The sequence below is a fragment of the Barbus barbus genome (genome assembly GCF_936440315.1).
Source record: "Barbus barbus genome assembly, chromosome: 12".
Classification (NCBI taxonomy): domain Eukaryota; kingdom Metazoa; phylum Chordata; class Actinopteri; order Cypriniformes; family Cyprinidae; genus Barbus; species Barbus barbus.
Window position 1 is genome coordinate 28,042,314 of NC_136740.1, and position 22,537 is coordinate 28,064,850.

Below are 22,537 nucleotides of genomic sequence, written 5' to 3' on the forward strand. Positions count from 1 at the left end.
CATGTCTACAAAACCTACCCATTAGTATCCACCACTGACCAGAGACGCAGAGCTTTCCTCGCGCCCGGGGCCCTTCAGAACTGGACGTTTTTTCAAGAGATAAGACTCCTCGGGAAGCGTTGGTCCAGTCTTTCCAAAACAAACCTGTAGTTTTGTTCCCAATTTTCAGCTAAAGCACCTTGGAGTTTGTAGCAGTACTCCATTCATCTGGCCTCTGTTTTATTTTCAAGTGCTGCAGAGACTCCAATTATCAGCCTTATTTTTCCTCTTTTTCTTTGCCTATTTTTCTTTCTTTTTCCTCAAAGGCAAGCCCTTTCGACTATAAACTGATCGCTTTGAGAGACGCACAATGGCTGTTCATGGTGAGTACCAAGTGTTTTATTTTATTTGAAGTTATTGTGACGGGCAGGACATACCTTCATGTATGCTTTATTTGATATTAATTCTGCTGCCTTGAATCATCTGCTTTATTTTCATTTATCCATTTTTGATCCATCCTTGTAGGTCACCAGCTATTAAGGACTTTGAATGCATATTTCAGAACATATGGGCCAAGGAAAAGTAGATCAATGAGACAGAAAAAGGACAATCGTTGACTTATTTGTGCTTGTACACCATTCTGGTAAGTTTTTATCAATTTGGAAGAAGGAAAATACAATAGTTTTATATCTTTTTAGACATTGAACAATGTTTTACTGGTAATGTTCCGTTAATTTCCTTTATTCGTTTTTGTCAAATGATGCAATTTTGCTTTGGAATAAACAGCATTTTGCAGATATACACCTCCAAAAGGTTTAACACATGGCATTGGATTTCAAAGAGAGATACAAAAATGTGCTTTATGAAGGCTGACATGTGCATGAAAAGCTCGCTGTAGTTTATTTATCTCGCTGTACAAGGAGAAGGTCATGCGGACTCACAGCGTGTCCCTCACGCCTGTGTGACCTTCACACCAGATATTACATGGTACTGGGGATGTGAGCTGATAAACGACCAAATTATTGCTTCATAATATGTTAAAACTCAGACAGATGTATATAAATCATTGATTTGTGCTCAAATGGAACAGTGACTGCAGTCTGCAGGCCATGCAGGTGTTGCATTGACGGAAAGAAGTGGCGAATAAAATCACGACTGGAGAGCTTGTATGTGAATTTCCAGATGTCACCAGTCGTAATGCATGCCTCTTTAGTTGATAAGAATTAGATTTTTCATATTAGATTTTTTTTTTTTTTTTTGAAAGAAAACAGCTTTTTCTGTGATTAGTCAGAGAAGTCCATTGCCGTGTGGAAGACTAGTGATTTTGTTGTTTTTATTGTCTAAGAAGACAACAAATCATAGTCTACCTCACGGCACTGAGATGAATGCCTTCTATGCACACAGAAAATAAGCAGAGTTTATTTATTTACACTGCCCTCTGCTGCCAAATTAAATGACTGACATGAACTGAGGATATTCATTTGGAAATAAATGTACCTAAATTTGCTTGTGTGGTTATTCAGATGTATGTGGGTTGTTGTCGATGTGTGTTAAGTTTTATTTAGGATAACTTAACTGACACCTGTAAGTTTTTCTGTATTTTTTAATATATTTTTTTCTTATTGTGATTCAGCTGCCTCTGTTTCTTCGCATAAAATATTGTTCTGTAGTAGAATTAAGAAGAGAGCTGATTAGAGAAATTGACAAACCTGGGCTTCTTTTTGTCATTGGATGTGAAATTGAGATTCAACCAGATAAATTCAAATGACAAAATGATGGTGATATTATTTCACAAGTTATGCTAAAAAAAAGTGTACATTTAACATTTCAGACACAATATGGGCATTTTAGGTTATTTTTGCTCCACCAATAAAATAAATAAATAAATAATTTAGGAGTTGTATAAAAATATTTTTGTTAAAATGCCCTTAAATCATTAAATCTTTAATTAAAAACAGACCTACATATTAATGTGTCACTGATCCTTGAGATATGGCACTGAAATTTAAATGTCCCACAATCTTTTAAAATAGCAACATTTATTTTAATTCAATTAGAGATAATGACACAAATGTACTAATAAATTATGACATTGGATGTTCCCTCACCCCAACCATCTGTCCTCAGAGCATACATATTAAATATGGATTCAAAAACAAATCTATGGGTAAAATAATAATAATAATAAATATGTATTTTTTAAAGAAACATTACTACTATAATATATTTTATAGGAATTGTTTCACTTTCAAACACATTTAAAGTATTGTGAAAATTAAAAGATTTATATAATTTTTGATTTGTCTAGTTGTTTTTAGATGGCTTCCTTCATTTTAATTAAGTCCTAGTAGCACAAGAAAAACTAAATTGCTACTGCATTTAATACATGTGAGATGTGCAACGGAAAAAAACAGATTGTGAGAAAAAAAGGAGATCTTACATTGACCTTTAAATCACTTTTTATTATTATTTTAAATATACATAACGATAACAAAATGGAAAAGAACTAAGAATGATTCCTGTGGTTTTACTGGGGAGGCAGGATGGCTTTGCTCTTGTCAGCCACAAACTTGAGGACATCTTCAACATGGGTCTGGACCATCCCGGCCAGGGGGGCGACCTGAGCTTGGACGGAGGCGGCCAGAGGCTTGATGTGGTCTTCAATGTTGCTGGAGAGGGGCTTCAGCTGCTCCTGGAGCTTCTCAACCATGGGCTGGAGCTGGGCTCTGCTCTGCTCAAAGTAAGCGCTACAACACAAACCAAGATTAATCAGTACTGCTCTTCTGCCTGAACCATTAGTTATATGAAGGACTTATATTCATACTAATATTTATTTTTGACAGTACACTCTGAAAAGTTAAGATTCACAGTGAAGCCATAGAAGAACCATTTTAGGTTCACAAAATAACTTTTCAGTGAACAGTTCTTACTTTTAAGACTTTTTTCCTAATCTGAAGATTTTCCAAGATTTAGTTTTTCCACTTGTGCATGGAAAAGACCCCATTGATGTCAATAAAGAACCTTTATTTTTTAAGAGTGTAATGATCAATGAAGACCAGCTGAGTGCCAATTGTGTCTTTCACTAACATTGTTTAAGTTGCAGATTCATTGCACAAAGATGATCGTGGACTTACTTGGCCTTGTTGACCAGCTCAGGGTCCTCGATGTTCTTCAGCTTGTCCACGAGATCCTGGAAATACTTGGCGATCTTCTCCAGCTCAACAGGAGCATCTCTCTTGACCAGAGAAGCTGACTCAGAGCCTGGAACACGAACAGAGATGTTCGATCAATACAGTCTTGCGTCTTTACTCTCAGCCATTCAAGCTAAATGAGGTGAAAGTCTGGATGTTTCTACAGGGCACATTGTTATGTAAAGTGAAGATAAAATACCCACAACACACATTGTTCTAGTTTCTGTCTGTGTTACCGTATCACATACACAAAATACCAAATATCTTGGGAGCATCAAAAGTTAACATGGTTTACAGTCTCACCAATAGCCAGAGCAACAAGAATGATGGAGATGAGGGTGAATTTCATGGTTGCAGGTTGGGTGAGATTTGCCTGAACAGAAAGAGACAATAATTAATGTACATTAAGAATAAACAGCAGAGTTTGACATGACCATTGCTTTTGGAGTCTGATTCAAATAAACTGCTTGTAAGGTGAGATGATGTGAATGTGTTGATATTTAGTTTTATTCATAAACTTCATCGCAGCCTTTACCTAAACGTCATTGTACCTCTAGGTTTTTTCCTTTTCTTTTATTGTATGAAACTGTCTCATGACTGTCTTTGAGTCTTTGCATGCATAAAATATTTTAATGCAGTAAAATTAGGATGAAAGCAGACTGTGTGACACTGGTAGCATGGTCTATGAAATGCTGTTTTGTTTTAATTATGTTTCATTGCTTTTATTATTTGTCATTTGGGATTAGAATATTTGAAAGTAAGATTAGAGAAGGTAACCTAAGCCTCTTAAAGGAACCTACAAAAAAGGCTCATTTGAGTTTTACCGTTTTTGAATCCCTTCAGCCAATTTCCGGGTCTGGCGGTAGCACTTTTAGCTTAGCATAGATCATTGAATCGGGTTAGACCAATAGCATCTCGCTCAAAAATGACCAAAGAGTTTCGATAATTTTCCTAATTAAAGATTGACTCTTCTGTAAATACAGCTAGGTAACTAGTTATGATATAGCTGGGGACTACTTTCAGGCGCTGAGTAACATCATTGCGCCTGCTGCATTCATGGTACAGCAGCAAAGTTCCTTGATTATTATGCCGGAATGCAACTTTTCATTTTTCATCGGTCTTAATACATGATGTAACTACAGAAGAGTCAACTGTAAAACTCAACTGTTTAACTCTAGGGGAGTTGTAAAATGAGCCTATATTCAAAAAAGTGGAGTGTTCCTTTAAAATGACCAAAAAAAATAAATTACATTTGTTTTCTATTAAATTAGTTGCATTTAGGCTAACTGTATAGCTTATTATAATTAGAACATTTACCTTGTTTTATATTGTAAATACAGCTAAATGCATTTTAATAAGTTTAAATGCAATGATTTTACTAAATATTTTGACAATGCTCTAAAATGTGCACTGTAAAAACCTGTTCTTGAACTCAGTTTAGAATCAGGAACACCCAGGTGTTGCAATGCGATTGCTATAGTGTTCTGGATGGTTTCTTAGGCTACTTGTTATATGATCATATGATTTGAGGTAGCCTATCATTTATGGCTGTAGCACAAACAGTGCCCATAGCCTTTTTCACAAGTCGCACTGTTTTATTACTGAATTTCTTCGATGTAACAAACGTACTTCCAAATTTGTGGGCGAACACTAACGCATGCAATTTATTGTTTTCTGCTCGCTCGTGTCAACACCTCAACAGGGCAGGCAATCATTTCCATCAATACAAAATCATATGTAATGAAAAATATTAGCTAAGTAAACTGTTTGCAGTGTTAAAGTATAGGCTATTTAAGCCAGTTGATATGATTCTTACAGTGGGGCAAATAAGTATTTGATACACTACCGATTTTTCCAGTTTTCCCACCTACAAAGAATGGAGAGATCTGTAATTTTCATCATAGGTACACCTCAACTGTGAGAGACAAAATATTTAAAAAATCCAGAAAATCACATTGTATGACTTTTGAATAATTAATTTCCATTTTATTGCATAAAATAAGTATTTGATACAATAGAAAAATAGAACTTAATATTTGGTACAGAAACCTTTGTTTACAATTACAGAGGTCAGACGTTTCCTGTAGTTCTTGACCAGGTTTGCACACACTGCAGCAGGGATTTTGGTCCACTCCTCCATACAGGTCTTCTCCAGATGTTTCAGGTTTTGGGGCTGTCGCTGGGCAACACAGAGTTTCAGCTCCCTCCATAGATTTTCTATTGGGTTCAGGTCTGGAGACTGGCTAGGCCACTCCAGGACCTTGAAATGCTCCTTACGGAGCCACTCCTTAGTTGCCTTTGCTGTGTATTTGGGGTCATTGTCATGCTGGAAGACCGAGCCACGACCCATCTTCAATGCTCTTACTGAGGGAAGGAGGTTGTTGCCCAAAATATTGCGATACATGGCTCCCTCCATCCTCCCCTCAATACGGTGCAGTCGTCCTGTCCCCTTTGCAGAAAAGCACCCAACTTGACTAGTCTAAGCGGTTTTGTTAATGAAAGAGTAAAACTAAAGTAAGTAAAAGTATTAAACATGCTACCCTCAAATCATCACCCACTTTATTGTATTTTAAAATTACAGCCTTACTAAAAATCCCTATTTTGTTTACATTATTTCTCACAATAAGTGTTGGAAATTGGGTTTTCTAAAAAAATTAAAAAAAAAGTTTAAATAAATATTAAAAAGTATTAAAAATTTAATCTTGTCCACTGACAATGTAAGACAAGTGAATAACCAGCCATTACAAAGTGGTCAGTTTTTACTCCATTTTATTATTTCAGACCTACCAGCATGCATACAAAGAGACTGTGTCCAAATGGAAAAGAACTAAGCAATGGTTTTACTGGGGAGGCAGGATGGCTTTGGTCTGGTCAGCCACAAACTTGAGGACATCTTCAACCTGGGTCTGGACCATGCCGGCCAGGGGGGCGACCTGAGCTTGGACGGAGGCGGCCAGAGGCTTGATGTGGTCTTCAATGTTGCTGGAGAGGGGCTTCAGCTGCTCCTGGAGCTTCTCAACCATGGGCTGGAGCTGGGCTCTGCTCTGCTCAAAGTAAGCGCTACAACACAAACCAAAGACAATTCATTAATAAAATCAATTCAAATATATCATCGTCTTGATCATTTAAGTTCACAGTTGAGATGAAGATTCCACCACAGTGCATGACGATGATGGACTTACTTGGCCTTGTTGGCCAGCTCAGGGCCCTCAATGTTCTTCAGGTTGTCCACAAGATCCTGGAAGTACTTGGCGATCTTCTCCAGCTCAGCAGGAGCATCTCTCTTGACCAGCGAAGCTGACTCAGAGCCTGGAACACGAACAGAGATGTTTGATCAATACAGTCTTGCGTCTTTACTCTCAGCCATTCAAGCTAAATCAGGTGATAGACTCTGTTATGTTAAGTACTAATAAAATACCCACCGCACACATTGTTATAGTTTATGTAATTTAACCCCTAAACTAACTGAGTTACCATATTACAAAACAAAATATCTTGAGAGCATCACAAGTTAACAGTGTAAAGTCTCACCAATGGCCAGAGCAACAACAAGGACAGCGATGAGGGAGAATTTCATGGTTACAGGTTGAGCGAGATTTGCCTGAACAGAAAGAGACTATAATTGATTTCAGTTTCTGGTCATATCCTCAAATGTACATTAAGAATCAACAGGAAAGTTTGGCATGACCATGCATACAATGTAGCTGTAATCTTACCTTGCTTCCAGGGTTTCTTGAGCTGATGGTGCGTTCTCCAAAGAGCCGTGGGTTTATATAGTCCTGGGACAAGTTCAAAGGGTGACCTGTGCTGATGAAATCATCCATTAACACAGAACATTTAGGCTCTAACTTACACTGAAGTGATTGAATCAAAGTTCAGCAGCAATCTCTTTTACTCTTTGTGCTCAAATGATGCATTTTGTGATGTTTCAAATCACCTCATGAGATTAATTTTATGCGAGGATATATTGAGGGAATATTAAATATTTAATATTAAAAGAATCATACCTAATTCATTAATGAAGCACATTTCGATATCTTTGTCTATATGGTGCTTTAACTCTCAGAACACTGGAAAGGTAAATCTAGGTTATACTGTGTATGACCCACACAACCTTACTTAACAGTCTCAACAAGTCTTACTCAAGTGAACAGATCTTTATTTATTTTACTAGATTTATAGTCCATGGAAACCTAATCCTAATAATCCTTAATAAATCTATGATGTAGAGTTTCATAAATTTCAAAGACATCGTTGGTTTTCAAACTGGGGTCTGGGGACCATCAGAGGTCATAAAGGGTGCAGGGGGCCTGTGAAAAAATCAGTGAAGTTAGTGGAAAAAAATTTAAAAAAAAGTGTAAGTGTATAAATGATAAAAAAATAAAAATAATTAAGGTAAATAAAAACTAGTGACTCAATACATTTGGTAATTACATAAAACATTCGATTTAATAAATAAATAAATATATGCATAAAGAAATAAATCTAAGTACAATAGTGAATAGAAAAAATAAATAATAATGTAACATAATAAAAACTATATATTTATCCAAATATATTTTACACGTTGTGTAAAAAAACAATTTGGGATGGGGTCCCTCAAACTGCCATGATCATATTAGGAGTTCCTTGGCACCTATACATTTTACATAGTAAATCGACTTTGAAAGAAGAAATGTAGCCTAATGACAAACAATTAGCAGACATCGGATCGGCTTTGACTTACACGTCCACACTGTCCAACTCAGCTGTTATTTTATCACAAACTGATTGGATTTATCTAAGACTGCGGAGAGGGGGGAATATCTACAGTCAGGTAGTCCTGGTTATCTTGTCTCCATTTGCCCAATAAAGGAATTATTGGAGTACAATGTTAGAAACATTGAACTTTACACTCAGAGAATTTTGAACCTTGTTTAAAGTAGATTTAGATTATCATGAATTTATGAACTTTACCACTTATCGTCAGTGTTTTTTTAAAACATGTTAAATCAGAATTAGCTTTATTTTCCAAGTGTGTGCAAACACACAAGGAATTTGTTGTGGTTTTTAAGAGCTCTTGGTTCATACTACATATGACATGAGAACAGAAAGAACAATTAATTAAGACTAAAGAAAAAAATGTATTAAGGAGGATGATAAACAGTTTTATTAATGCAATATTTTTAGAATTGCGTCTAAATTAAAATGACATAATCAGAGACTCGCTAAGTAAAAAAGACACCAAGACATTTTTTTTTTTAGTTGTACAAATTAATAATAAATGTATCGTTTATACTTTGTGTTGTTGATGTTTATTTAATATAATGTTTAATTCCTGCCCTATTTGTTCTTGTTTGTTATCTATATTGGGTTGTATATAGCTCTAGAAACGCTTTTCATCAACTGCAGGCCTTTCTATTCGCCGCGGGAGATTTGCTCCTTCATTCTCGTGAGTATTTACATTCCACCTCAAGCACATGTGAGCTCAGCTCTACAGAAACTCGCCGATCTGATCACAGACACAGAACAACAACACCCAGACTCTGTTTTAATCATTCTTGGGGACTTTAACCAAGCAAATCTCTCACGTGAACTGCCAAAATACAGACAGCATGTTACATGTCCCACAAGAGAAAGTAATATATTGGATCAGTGTTACACAGCAATAAAGAATGCATATCACTCTGTTCCACGGGCAGCTTTGGGGCTCTCTGATCACTGTCTGGTTCATCTTATACCAACCTACAGGCAAAAACTTAAATCTTCTAAACCTGTAGTAAGGACTGTAAAGAGATGGACCAACGAGACAGAGCGGGTTTTACAAGCCTGTCTTGGAGTGTTTTTGAAGCTGCTGCCACCAATCTGGACTAGCTCACAGAGACTGTAACTTTATATTTCAGTTACTGCGAGGATATGTGCATTCCCACTAGGGCTGTGCGATTTGGGGAAAATATCTAATTGCGATTTTTTTGACAGATATTGCGATTGCAATTTTAAATTTGCAAAGTCAAGCTTCAGTTCAATATTTTCACTAATGCGCAGCACAGTATGAGTATCGTTACCCTGCTGGAAAAAAATTTAACAAAACAAAAACAACAGAAACCATCACAGAAATTCTTATAGTTTCCATAAAAACCATTACAGAATTCCTTTTTGTTTTGGGCATTATTCCAATAGGAATTACTGTTGTTCTATTGGTTGCCATCTGCTAGATTATATCCCACCAATAGAATGCATCAAATACCAGTAGACACCATTATAGTTTACATTAAAACCAACACAATTCCCATTATAACCCTTAAATCCATTACATTTTCTATTGTGTTTTGGGAGGAGTTCTACTGTTGTTGTTGTTTTCTGCAGGGAAGATTATAATGGTATTACTACATTTACAGAATTATTGAATTTCACAGGAAAGATGTGTTTATTTTTTATAAATAAAGAACTGTATTTCTTTAGTCAATTTTTAAAGTATTACATGTTGGCTGATTTATTCATTTTTAAGTATTTGGGATTTTAAGAACAAGTGGGAAATGTGCTGAATGTTTCATTTCATCCAAGTGAAATTGGCAAGCAGTTAGACTTAATTTACATTCGTTTTAAACGGAGCCAGGCGTGAGTTGACAGGTTGCGCGCATACGTCAGGCCTCGTTCATATTGCCATGGACCGTGAGTATAAAAGAGCATTACGAGACAGGCTGCGTGTAAACGGCTCGTCCGTGAGACGCAGGAGATGCACAGCATGGGGCAGAGCGCCATCATAAGCCATGGTTTACAGCAAAACTCAGACCTTCGTCAGGCCAAAGAGGACGCCTATAGAAATGGGGACAGAGTCTTGTACAATCAGGCCAGGAACACAGTGAATAAGGAGATTGGAGTGGCTAAAAGGACCTACGCTAAAAACCTGGAAGATCAGTTCAATTCCAATGACTCTGCTTCAGTGTGGAAAGGCCTGAAAGCCATCACCAAGTACAGGACACCATCCCCCAGCACTGAGGTGAATCAACAACTTGCTGAAGATCTGAATGAGTTTTATTGTAGATTTTAAACCCCCCACACCCGTCCTGACCATCTCTCTACACAACCGTTAACACCTGCAACCCCACTCTCCCCCACTCCTGTACTTCAGATCAGTGAAGAAGATGTGCGCCAGGTCTTCAGGAGGAATAAGAGAAGGAAGGCACCAGGCCCAGACGGTGTGACACCAGCCTGCTTGAAAACCTGTGCTGACCAGCTGGCCCCCATCTTCACACAGATCGCTCCACCATCATCCCTATTCCAAAGAAACCCAAGATAACAGGACTTAATGACTACAGACATGTGGCTCTAACGTCTGTCGTCATGAAGTCATTTGAAAAACTGGTTCTGGCTTATCTGAAGGACATCACTGGACCCCCTGCAGTTTGCTTACTGAGCAAACAGGTTCGTGGATGATGCAGTCAACATGGGACTACATTACATCCTGCAACACCTGGACAAATCAAGGACTTATGTGAGGATCCCGTTTGTGGACTTTAGTTCGGCCTTCAACACCATCATCCCTACACTCCTCCAGACCAAACTAACCCAGCTCTCTATCCCTAGCTCTATATGTCAGTGGATCACCAGCTTTCTGACAGATAGGCAGCAACTAGTGAGAATGGGGAAATTCATGTCAAACAGCTGCTCCACCAACACTGGTGCCCCTCAGGGCTGCGTTCTCTCCCCACTGCTCTTCTCCCTCTACACCAACGACTGCACATCTAAAGACCCCTCTGTCAAGCTCCTGAAGTTTGCAGATGATACCACACTCACTGGCCTCATCCAGGACGGTGACGAGTCTGCCTACATACAGGAGGTTAAAGAGCTGGCTGTCTGGCACAGTCTAAACAACCTGGAGCGCAACACGCTAAAAACAGTGGAGAGATAGTGGACTTCAGGAGAAACCCCCCTGCATTATTTTTATTGTCTGTGTGTTGCTGTTGTCTCTGTGAACTGGAAGCTTATGGCACTGAAACAAATTCCTTGTATGTGCAAGCATACTTGGCTATAAAAGCTCTTTCTTCTTCTTCTTCTATAGACCCCTTCAATGTTTGTAAACATTGAAAGCCTCGGTTGGGTGCGCGCGCAGCATGGGGTCAGAAAAATAGCGCGGCTAATAGACCGGCATATTGTGTCAAGGTCTTTGACACCACAGGACCGGGAACAGTACCATTCTAAACTTGTTTTAGCTAATGGCGATTGTCTGCCTGATCCCGAGCTCCTAAAAGAATGGGTAGACAACGTTAGCAAGTGGCCAGATATTCACTGGCCCGCCTGCTGTCTGATGGACAAGCTGAGTGTTTACACATGCGAAAAACTAAGAGCCTACAAATCGCTAGACGCCTATAATTATGTAGTCTGTGGGCATGTCCAGATGCTTTTATATAGCGATATAGGCGATGATATAAACAACTCTATGTACCAAGCCTGGGTTGTAATCAACAAGCGGGAAGACTACATCCATACTGCAAATTGCACCTGCATGGCAGGGTAAGTATTTAAAAAAATAAATAAATAAATAAGTGACATTACATACAGCCAAGCATGGTGACCCATACTTGGAATTCGTGCTCTGCATTTATCCCATCCAACGTGCACACACACAGCAGTGAACACACACACTCCGTGAACACACACCCGGAGCAGTGGGCAGCCATTTATGCTGCGACGCCCGGGGAGCAGTTGAGGGTTCGGTGCCTTGATCAAGGGCACCTCAGTCGTGGTATAGTCGAGGGTGGAGAGAGCGCTGGACATTCACTCCCCCCACCTACAATCCCTGCCGGCCCGAGACTCAAACCCACAACCTTTGGATTATGAGTCAGAATCTCTAACCATTAGGCCACGACTTGAGACAGATGCACTGTAGACTGATTTCCTTGACTTGATGGGTTTATTTCCCTAGAAAACCCTGTTGCACGAATACATCCATATACACGTAAGTGCGTGATGAGGTCAAAGAAAAAAATAATAAAAAATACTCAGACATGTCATTAAAGACACATAACACACGGTTAATACAGGCATACGTAGCAACGCGTACATAGTAGACTACTTTGAATTTTTAATATGAAGTGAGCACAAAAAACACGAGCCTCTTTGATCGTAGCATTGTCCCTAGCTTGCAGACACATATGTCGTCTATTTTTTTTTTTTAAACGGTTGAGATACTGCAGGAATCCTGAAAAACTTGACTCCAGAACTGGTGCGATTTTCACGATGCAACAAGTAGGCATTTTTTTCTTGACGAGAAATTCTCTGGTTTGCACACAATTCAATGGGATGGAATGAACTTTCTTACCCCGACATGCGCACTGAGAACTGCGAGTTTTCCTGTGGCGTGAACCGTGAAGGGGTCTATAGTGTAATAATTGATTACGCTATCACCTCCAAAACAACAGATGGCGTAGTACTCGAACAGCATGGGAATCGAACAAGACGCAGCGTCTCATCGGATGTTCTGCGCATGCTCGCAACCGCGCACTCGCTCACTCACAATCAGGCATCATGGCGGACGTACTGGATCTTCATGAAGCGGGAGGTGAAGACTTTCCTATGGACGAGGATGGCGACGGTACAGTTGTTATTTACATTCAGACGGTGCACAGACGGTTTATTTATTTTATATAGCCAGAATTCACCTGTTTGTTAGTGTTGAATGAGTGAAATACTCGTGTTTATGTCCCGCGGGCCTGGTCCGATTAGCTCGCCTGCTAATAGTTAGCTAATTCAAACGAGTCGCGCGATGTTGTATTTATACTTTATTTTGTTGCCGTGCTTTGGTTTTGTTTTAACACGTGTTACTTTTTTCCATGTTTGTCATGGCCAAAAATGAATAAATATTGTATGTAGGCTCATTGTATTTGTGTTTTAGTGCTTCGTTTTTTAAGACAGGCGGTCTTTTTATTTTTATGTTTTCATAAAGTTGACTTTAAAAACGTTCATTCAGTACATTCGAATGCATCGTAAGAGTGATTATTTTCCTTTGTTGACTTTACAGAGAGCATTCACAAGTTAAAAGAGAAAGCCAAGAGGAGGAAGGGTCGTGGGTTTGGATCAGGTAAGTCACTTCATCCCCAATCTTGTGTTTTGGCGTCTTAATAAATCATGTGTTAATGTTGTTTGCTGCTTTATTCGACAGAGGAAGGAGCGAGGTCTAGAGTCAGAGAGGACTATGACACAGTAGAGCAGGATGGAGATGAGCCTGGGCCACAGAGATGTAAGTATAACTCACAGAACTACATGGTAGTGTTGTCACGGTACCAACTTTTCAGTATTCGGTACCAATACCAGTGAAAATCCATAGTTCTCGGCAGTGGTGTATAAAGTACCTGAAAGCCATACTTAAGTAAAAGTAAAGATATCTTACCAGAAAATTACTTTGGTAGAAGTTGAAGTCACCGTTTAGAATATTACTTGAGTAAAAATCTTAAGTATGTGATATTTATTGTGCTTAAGTGCTTTACTTTTAGTCGTTTAGCAGATGCTTTTACCCAAAGCGACTTACAAATAAGAAAAAGTAACTAACACTAAAAGCTAACACTCTGTAAATACTCTATACACACCCATTTAAGAAAATACAGAAATTAAATAAAATTGACAAATGCATACAACAACATTTCAATAGTAAACATATCAAGGAAAAAAATGAATAAATAAAATAAAAAGCGATACTTGTATCCTTTGCCGGTGTCCCAGCCCGGTAGAGTCGATGGTCTTTACTGTATACCGCACACACCAACCGTGACTTGAGTGGAAGAACAAAATTATCAGCGTTTGTGTGAGCACTTGTTTGCACTGAGCAAAGGTGTTTTTTGTTTTTTTTTAGGAGTCTAACTTGCAAGCGCTAGACCACTGATTTGTCAAACCTACTTTCCTGCAGTCCGTGACTTCTGACTATTTTGTACTAAGTTACGAATATGCTTCAGGGAAATGTATCGGAGTAAAAGTATACATTTTAATTAGGAAATGTTGTGGAGTAAAAGTTGGCTGAAATATAAAAATCAAGTAAAGTACAGATACTCCCAAAAAATACTCGTGTAACGAAGTATTACTTCGTTATATTACACCACTGGTTCTCGGTACCAAAGCAAAACGCAATTAAGCAATGCTAATTAAAAAATGCATTATTTTTTATTAAAGTTAAACAAAAATAAAACAGTACAAAAATCAATGCCATGCTTATTTAAAATTGTTTCAAGTTTTTCCACAAGTAATAAAAGTATGAAAAAAACAAAAAGGTAAACAAGTTTCACCCAAATGTTTTTGTCATTGCTGCTGCTGAAAAACTGTAAACTTGCCTGTTTTAGGGTTTGATGGTGCATTTCATGATCTTCCTCAGCCTGCAGCTGTAAAAGGAAAATATAATTTAAGTAAAGCAATGGGCTGAGTCTGACCAAATGCAACATTAGATCATTGACTCCAGCTACAATATAACATTTCAGTAAAAAACAAACCTCAGCTTTTATAATAAATTTAGATAAGATTGCATATATTTTAAGACGAGTATTAAAAACACTTTACAATAAGATTCCATTTGTTATATAACATGACCTATCAATAAACAATAGTTAGTTATATGGGAATTATTCTTCTTAGGATTAATTTCAAAATTTACTAATACATAAAATCAAGTTTTTTACTTGAAAACAAAATTTTTCAATGAACAAACATGAATGATTCAGTGTTTGGTATTTTAGTGTAAAGTCTATACAGGAAGCAAAATTTGACTGTACTTTTATTTAATCCAAACTGTGTACATATTTAATGTTGAAGGGCTTTTAAGACCTTATCCAGCCAAGAATAACAACTAACTAGCTAAAAAAAATATCCCAGAACTGCTTTTCTGACGGACTGATATGACATAAACACTGTTAACCATTTGTACATTCACACACATTTTAGATTTACAATTGATTTAAAAGCCTCTAGTGTGTAAAAATAGTAAATACCATCATGTCCTCATGTTTCTTCTGCCCGAATAAGTTATAGGAGCATTAAATAGTTAATAAAGAAACTTATATTATATTAGCGTTAGCCGTGCTTATGCGAACGATTAACTCCACTAATAACGGCGATGTTCATTTCAATCCGACATTCAAATTAAAATGGAATAATATTCATAACAGAAGATCTAAATATTAAATTAACTTACCTGCTTGAACGCTTTCATTTGATCCAGGTGTCGGTCTTTAAAGTGTTTTGTTAGTTTGATGTGTTTACTCCTTTTGATGTCGCCACGTCTCAGTGCTTTTATGAAGAGAGCGTATCTGCACACCTTTCGGATAGCGCATCAAGAACAGGGTTGAAGCTGGTACCGTGATGTTTTCATCTTTTTAGTACCGACTTGGTACTGAAGTACTGGGTCTTTTGTCAACACTACTACATAGCATCTGACTTCTCTCAATTGACCCCAGTGACCTCATGATAGAACTTTAGTGGCTACAATGTTTTACATTTTTGGTGTCATTACAGCTGTTGAAGGATGGATTTTGTTTGTGACTGGAGTGCATGAGGAGGCGACAGAAGAGGATGTCCACGATAAGTTTGCAGAATATGGAGAGATTAAAAATCTGCATTTAAATTTGGACAGAAGAACCGGTTACCTTAAGGTTAGTTGGCAGTTTTTCGCTCTCTTGTTCCGTGAAATGTCTGTAATGAAAATTTGATTGGTTCTTTGAAGGCTCGCTTGTCTGTAGATGACGACAAAAATACAGTAGTCGACATTTGAAGTGAATAAAAATCTTTCATCAAAGTTTGAAACTAATTTTGAACAATACCCATTCTTGTCTTAGGACAACTTTGAACTTTTTTGATCCACTTCAAATGTTGACTACTGTATATTCTAGGGATACACCGAATGTTCGGCAACCGAAATTGTATGAATTTCGGAATAAATTATACCGAACAATGATCAAATAGAGGCGCGCACTAATGCGCCAAACACATCTGTAGTGTGGAAGCATTTAAAACTGTCAGAGAAAGATGCAAAAATCATTACAAGCACGACGCACCGACAGTAAGAGACTGCTTAGCGCTGCATCTCATGTCTCCGATGAGAAGAGGAAGGGGTGGTTGTTGCTGTTCACTATGATGATTGAAATTGCGAAATGGCCTCAAACCATTAGTAAATAAACTGCAGAATGTTATGTTTTCTAATACACGGATGAATTGCATGTATTCAAACAGCGCTGCACGAGCTCGTGGCGCCAGGGTTCAAAGTCCAAAGCGTGAGAGAAATCTGCGCTGAAACACTTACTCGTCTCTTGCTCAGTAACATTTTTATATATATTTTTAAAGACACGTGACAATGTGATGCGTGCGACAAACATCTTTCCAAATTCCTAATGAGAATCATTTAAGTATCTGCATGCTGTTGTCAACAAATAGAAGACTAAGATCTTCCTGCAGGTTTCTGCCCAAATAAAATCTAAGAAAATCAACAACTCCATCAACATTCATAAATGTTTGAATTGTAATTTTACTGTTGTTCTGTAAAATAACAAAATAAGACGATAAAAATGGTAATAGTAATTACCCAACAACAGCTCTATACATTTATTATAACATTCACAAATAGTGTTCAAATTGAGATCTGTAATATAATGTTTTAAAAGAAGTCTCTTCTGCTCAGCAAGGCTAAAATTAATTTTTTTTTTTAACAGTAAAAAGTACATGCCTGATTCAAGAAGGGGGTCTGAAAAATGGCCAAAACATTTATTTATTAACTTATTAATTTTAAGTTAAATTGTGCTGCTTTGGTATAATGTCTGATAGAATGTTAAAAAATGTTCAGTGTTAAGTAAATATTTTTAAATCGTTGTTTTGTAATTTATTTTTTATTTGAAAAGCAGGACAAAACAGTAAAAAGCATATTTTGGCTATTTAATTTATGCAGTGGTGAAAAAAAGTCAAAATAGGCCTACATGGGGATAAAAATGCGAAAAACAGTGTTCGGTATTCGGTCTTTGGTCTTTGGCCCAGTGTTTCATTTTGTTTGGCTCCGGCCAAGTATTTTCATTTCGGTGCATCCCTAGTATGTTCACTTTAGATTATAATCTAATATATTCCGTCATTTACAGATGGGAAAGTCTGAAGACAGTCAGTCACTTTGACAGATTACACTGAGGGTGATCTATTGTAATTTGAAACTATAATTCCCACATAATTTGAAATCTGAGGCTTTGTTTCTTATCAAAAGTAACAAAGCACAAAGGTTAGCCGGTTGTGATTTATTAAATGAGAAGTGCATTATGTAGTGTTCATTCATCAACTGAAAAAAGCAGCATAGACCAAAAGATTGATTGGGAATTTAAGAATCGATATTGGTTCATTAAAAACGAGAATCTATTAAAATCAAGAAATCGTTTTTTTTTTTTTTTTTTTTTTTTAATACCCAGCCCTTGCATATTTTGTTCTTTTTAGTGACTTCCACTGTGGGTTGTGGTGTTGAACATGAAAAGTGATGCAGATTCTCTTTTCATCCGTTCTCTTCATAAATAGGCTAAATAAATGCATAAGCCTATATGCTTGTCCTGTATGTTCATGATTAAAAATAAAATAAATAAAAATAAAAGCAATTAAATGTTATAATTAAAATATGGCAATTAAAGTGACAAGTAATAATAGATTGACAGGATTTTTATGACCCCGACCCAAAATGACGGACAGTGTTAAAGTCTAACACAGTAGTCAACATTTGAAGTGGATCAAAACCTTTCATCAAAGTTGTCCTAAAACCAAAATGCGTTCTTGTTTTAGGACAACATATAATGACTTTGAATTAGGACTGTCAAAATGGCTGAAAAACTAAATTTGAATTTTGTACCTAAATATTATCAAAATCCGAATTATATTAGAATTTAAAAGGCCTAATTTCAGTTAGAGGGCTTCTCTCCTGAGGCCACAAGAGGGTGCATCGAGTAAAAATATTACTAATCCACGGTTCTTCAAAGCAAAAAATAACATGACTGTCTTTGAAAAATGTGCATAATGTTTAAAATAATGTTTAACCATATACACTCACCTAAAGGATTATTAGGAACACCTGTTCAATTTCTCATTAATGCAATTATCTAATCAACCAATCACATGGCAGTTGCTTCAATGCATTTAGGGGTGTGGTCCTGGTCAAGACAATCTCCTGAACTCCAAACTGAATGTCAGAATGGGAAAGAAAGGTGATTTAAGCAATTTTGAGCGTGGCATGGTTGTTGGTGCCAGACGGGCCGGTCTGAGTATTTCACAATCTGCTCAGTTACTGGGATTTTCACGCACAACCATTTCTAGGGTTTACAAAGAATGGTGTGAAAAGGGAAAAACATCCAGTATGCGGCAGTGCTGTGGGCGAAAATGCCTTGTTGTTGCTAGAGGTCAGAGGAGAATGGGCCGACTGATTCAAGCTGATAGAAGAGCAACTTTGACTGAAATAACCACTCGTTACAACCGAGGTATGCAGCAAAGCATTTGTAAAGCCACAACACGCACAACCTTGAGGCGGATGGGCTACAACAGCAGAAGGCCACTCATCTCCACTACAAATAGGAAAAAGAGGCTACAATTTGCACGAGCTCACCAAAATTGGACGGTTGAAGACTGGAAAAATGTTGCCTGGTCTGATGAGTCTCGATTTCTGTTGAGACATTCAGATGGTAGAGTCAGAATTTGGCGTAAACAGAATGAGAACATGGATCCATCATGCCTTGTTACCACTGTGCAGGCTGGTGGTGGTGGTGTAATGGTGTGGGGGATGTTTTCTTGGCACACTTTAGGCCCCTTAGTGCCAATTGGGCATCGTTTAAATGCCACGGCCTACCTGAGCATTGTTTCTGACTATGTCCATCCATTTATGACCACCATGTACCCATCCTCTGATGACTACTTCCAGCAGGATACTGCACCATGTCACAAAGCTCGAATCATTTCAAATTGGTTTCTTGAACATGACAATGAGTTCACTGTACTAAAATGGCCCCCACAGTCACCAGATCTCAACCCAATAGAGCATCTTTGGGATGTGGTGGAACGGGAGCTTCGTGCCCTGGATGTGCATCCCACAAATCTCCATCAACTGCAAGATGCTATCCTATCAATATGGGCCAACATTTCTAAAGAATGCTTTCAGCACCTTGTTGAATCAATGCCACGTAGAATTAAGGCAGTTCTGAAGGCGAAAGAGGGTCAAACACAGTATTAGTATGGTGTTCCTAACAATCCTTTAGGTGAGTGTATACAGTGGGTACGGAAAGTATTCAGACCCCCTTAAAGTTTTCACTGTTTTATTGCAGCCGTTTGCGAAAATAGAGATTTCAGTTTTTCTTTTTTTAATAAATCTGCAAAAATGTCAACAATTCTGTGTTTTTCTGTCAATATGGGGTGCTGTGTGTACATTGAGGAAAAAAATGAACTTAAATGATTTTCGCAAATGGCTGCAATATAACAAAGAGTGAAAAATTGAAGGGGGTCTGAATACTTTCCGTACCCACTGTAATTATTAATTAAATTGCTTAAACAATTAGAAACAAAAGCATCATGTATATACACAGTTTGATACAAAGCACGGAAAACCAATCACAAAGAGTAATGTTATTTTTTTTCATTTAAAAATGACATGTTTTTTCAAAGTTGAACTTACAATAATTTTAAATGGCTTTCTAAATATACGACTCTCTTGCGAGACGCGAGTGCAAAGGTGATGTCCCTCTAGAAAATGCGATAACTATGCATTCTGTGTGAACGGCTTGGTTTCAGTTTTGACAAACAACATCTCCGCTTTGATGTTCTCTTTTTCCACAGTATTTTGAATGAACAACGTATCCAGTGACTTCAACTGGATAGGTTAAAAAAAGCATTAAAATGCAATGACATCTACCTACATCTTCATTGCATCTCGTGCGCCACTGATAAGGCTGCCTGACGCACACCTAAAATTCGAATGCAACGTTCGAATGTGGATATGTATTTTTTTTTATTCAACAAATATTCGAAATTCCATTTTTTTTTTTGACAGCCCTACTTTGAATATTTTATTATAATGGCTGCTATTTTCTGTGGTGTTGAAATAACTGATCCTACAAATGACAGACTTTTTTGTTGACATTTCAAATTTGCCATGGTTTTATTGGATCAATGTTTTTTTTCCCCCTTCTGTATATATTGGCTTTGAAAAGCTTGCTAATCTTTCTCCCAATTAAAGGAATGAATTGTAGAATCTGATACAACAGGGATACACCTGAATGTGCTTGATTTTGTCCACCAGATGGCAGTGTTTTCAACAGAACACAATCTCAAAATGAACGTGTTTGGATGGTGTTTCATATGATATTGATGCTTTCTTGTTTTTAAGCATTCTGGTAATCAACTTATTTAAAGCAGCTTTGCATTCGACTAGGGTTGTGCATCTTTAATATTTTATCTATTCAAGCACTTTCAATAAACTTGAGGACTGGTGAGGGAAAGAAAGCAAGTTTAGTTTGCACTATTTTATTATGTGAACATGTTAGATGAAGTTATTTTATATATATATATATATCACTGTCTGCCATTGAGAAACCCATTTTGGTCAATCGAATTCGACCCTGTTTTTGCTAGCTGGTTTGTTTTCTCGGGTCAAGCTGACACACATTAATGCATAAAATGTTTAGTTTGGACTGTTTCAAGACAAAGCATGTAAAAGATAGTTCTGGAACCAGGCAACCAAATGGAAAAACATCCCTTTTGTGGGCGTCATGTGTTGTTGGAAACATTATCTTGGCAAATAATGAGACTTGTTTTTCATAGGGCTATGCACTGGTGGAGTATGAGACCTACAAAGAAGCACAGGCAGCGATGGAAGGGCTGAATGGCCAGGATCTTATGGGGCAACCAATCAGCGTTGACTGGTGCTTTGTAAGAGGACCCCCTAAGAGCAAGAGGAGGTGAGTCAGTTTCTGATCCTGTTAAACCGGATTTATATACTCGGACCTTTTCACTCGCTCACACAAACTTCATTGGTAGTGGATATGTCTTCTATTGAATTGGTTGATGATACAGGTCGTAATACAACATGACTAATGGACCGCTGTGCTTTCCTCTAGGGGTGGAAGAAGACGCAGTAGAAGCCCTGACAGGCGGCGACGTTGATTTTCCCACTTTTTGACTCCAGTGTCCGTTTCCCAGCCAGTATGGCATTGTTTTTCAAGACAGTTCGGAGTCAGATTGGAGTGTGCGTGTATCTCTAAATTGAGGATTTTAGTGTTTTTTTTTTTGGGGGGGGGGGGGTTGTCTTAATTGTTATTCACAACTGTCTGTAAATCTTTTGTTAAAGAATGACAGACACTGCTGAAGCATACATGTGTTGAAGCTGTCGGTATTTCCACCATGGTTTTATTTACTTTTTTTTTTTTTTTTAGTGGCAGTACACTTTACAATGTATGTAGACATGTAATTCACTCATTGAAACCCATTGAAACCTGAGTAGGGATTTGTATATTTCCAATAAATTAATTTGGTTTGAGATCTTTGTTGGTTTCATGCTTTACATCTGAACCATACTCTTTCTTCACAATTACACTTTTACCAAGAATTTACAAGTTTACCCAAATGAATGCAGTACAAAAATGGAATAAATAAAAATAGGGTCGCCCAGAAGTCAAATGTCATGTGCAGTAGTCATGAGTTTCTTTGAGATTAATTTAACCATCCTGTCATGTGCAAATTTTTGCAAAGACTTTAATCCATTGACTAATATTGACACCAAATAGTTTTATAATTTAAGTTATTCTAACTATGTTTTTGTATTTACTGACATTCTTTTTTTACCAGTATTTTTTTTTTTTTTTTTAAATGGGACATAAAATGACTTTAGATATTTGCCAACTTTAAACTGAGTTTAAACACATTATAAAAATATTTTATATGCTTTTCTCATTTTTTTTTCCGTCAGAACTGGAATGTACACCACAGAAGAATGTCTCATCTCTGTTAGATGTTTTTAGGCCAGTTTTCCACTGAAATGATAGTCGTTAACTTGTCACAAAGGAAAAATAACTTCTGAGGTCATGCTGACAGAACGTGGAATTGACCAGACAGGATGCTGATGACATTTTTCCAGCATCATCAATTTGCATCATGACTATTAAGACGGTCCCCCTTAAAATTGTTCCTTACTGCTTTGTCACTGTCACTCAGGTCCGATTTTCTTGTATAGGCTCCTCGAACCGATGCCCATCATGTACAATGTGGTTAACCAACCAGCGTGCAACACTGAGCTCACACGCTCTCTTCACATTTGCCCTTTTCTGCCCACAGGCGGAGCTTAAAAGGAAACTCCTACCGCCATTGGCTCACGCATGTGCCTGTCAAACTCACCTCACTCTCTGATTGGCCCA

The 22,537-nt window shown here is 37.6% G+C and overlaps 2 protein-coding genes across 4 annotated transcripts; one reads left to right on the plus strand and one right to left on the minus strand.

Annotated features, from left to right (window-relative positions):
• Nucleotides 1-2,506: 2,506 nt before the first annotated feature.
• Nucleotides 2,507-12,656, minus strand: LOC306878509 (apolipoprotein A-II-like; the record flags this gene model as incomplete). 3 transcript variants are annotated; one of them, XM_079430951.1, is made up of 5 exons in its annotated part: nucleotides 5,924-6,230; nucleotides 6,353-6,479; nucleotides 6,702-6,771; nucleotides 6,887-6,972; nucleotides 12,472-12,656. In XM_079430951.1, 3 exons carry the CDS (start codon nucleotides 6,745-6,747, stop codon nucleotides 6,011-6,013), a joined length of 393 nt encoding a protein of 130 aa, XP_079287077.1. The 3 variants fall into 3 exon arrangements, with proteins under 3 accessions (XP_079287078.1, XP_079287079.1, XP_079287077.1); XM_079430952.1 differs by lacking the exons at nucleotides 5,924-6,230; nucleotides 6,887-6,972; nucleotides 12,472-12,656 and adding an exon at nucleotides 2,507-2,726 and having other exon boundaries at nucleotides 6,702-6,747; XM_079430953.1 differs by lacking the exons at nucleotides 5,924-6,230; nucleotides 6,353-6,479; nucleotides 6,702-6,771; nucleotides 6,887-6,972; nucleotides 12,472-12,656 and adding exons at nucleotides 2,507-2,726; nucleotides 3,114-3,240; nucleotides 3,474-3,519.
• LOC306878508 (RNA-binding protein 8A) lies at nucleotides 12,219-21,800 on the plus strand. Its single transcript, XM_079430950.1, has 6 exons — nucleotides 12,219-12,744; nucleotides 13,171-13,230; nucleotides 13,312-13,389; nucleotides 15,645-15,781; nucleotides 20,949-21,085; nucleotides 21,245-21,800. Exons 1-6 carry the CDS (start codon nucleotides 12,678-12,680, stop codon nucleotides 21,288-21,290), a joined length of 525 nt encoding a protein of 174 aa, XP_079287076.1. The 5' UTR covers nucleotides 12,219-12,677; the 3' UTR covers nucleotides 21,291-21,800.
• Nucleotides 21,801-22,537: the final 737 nt, after the last annotated feature.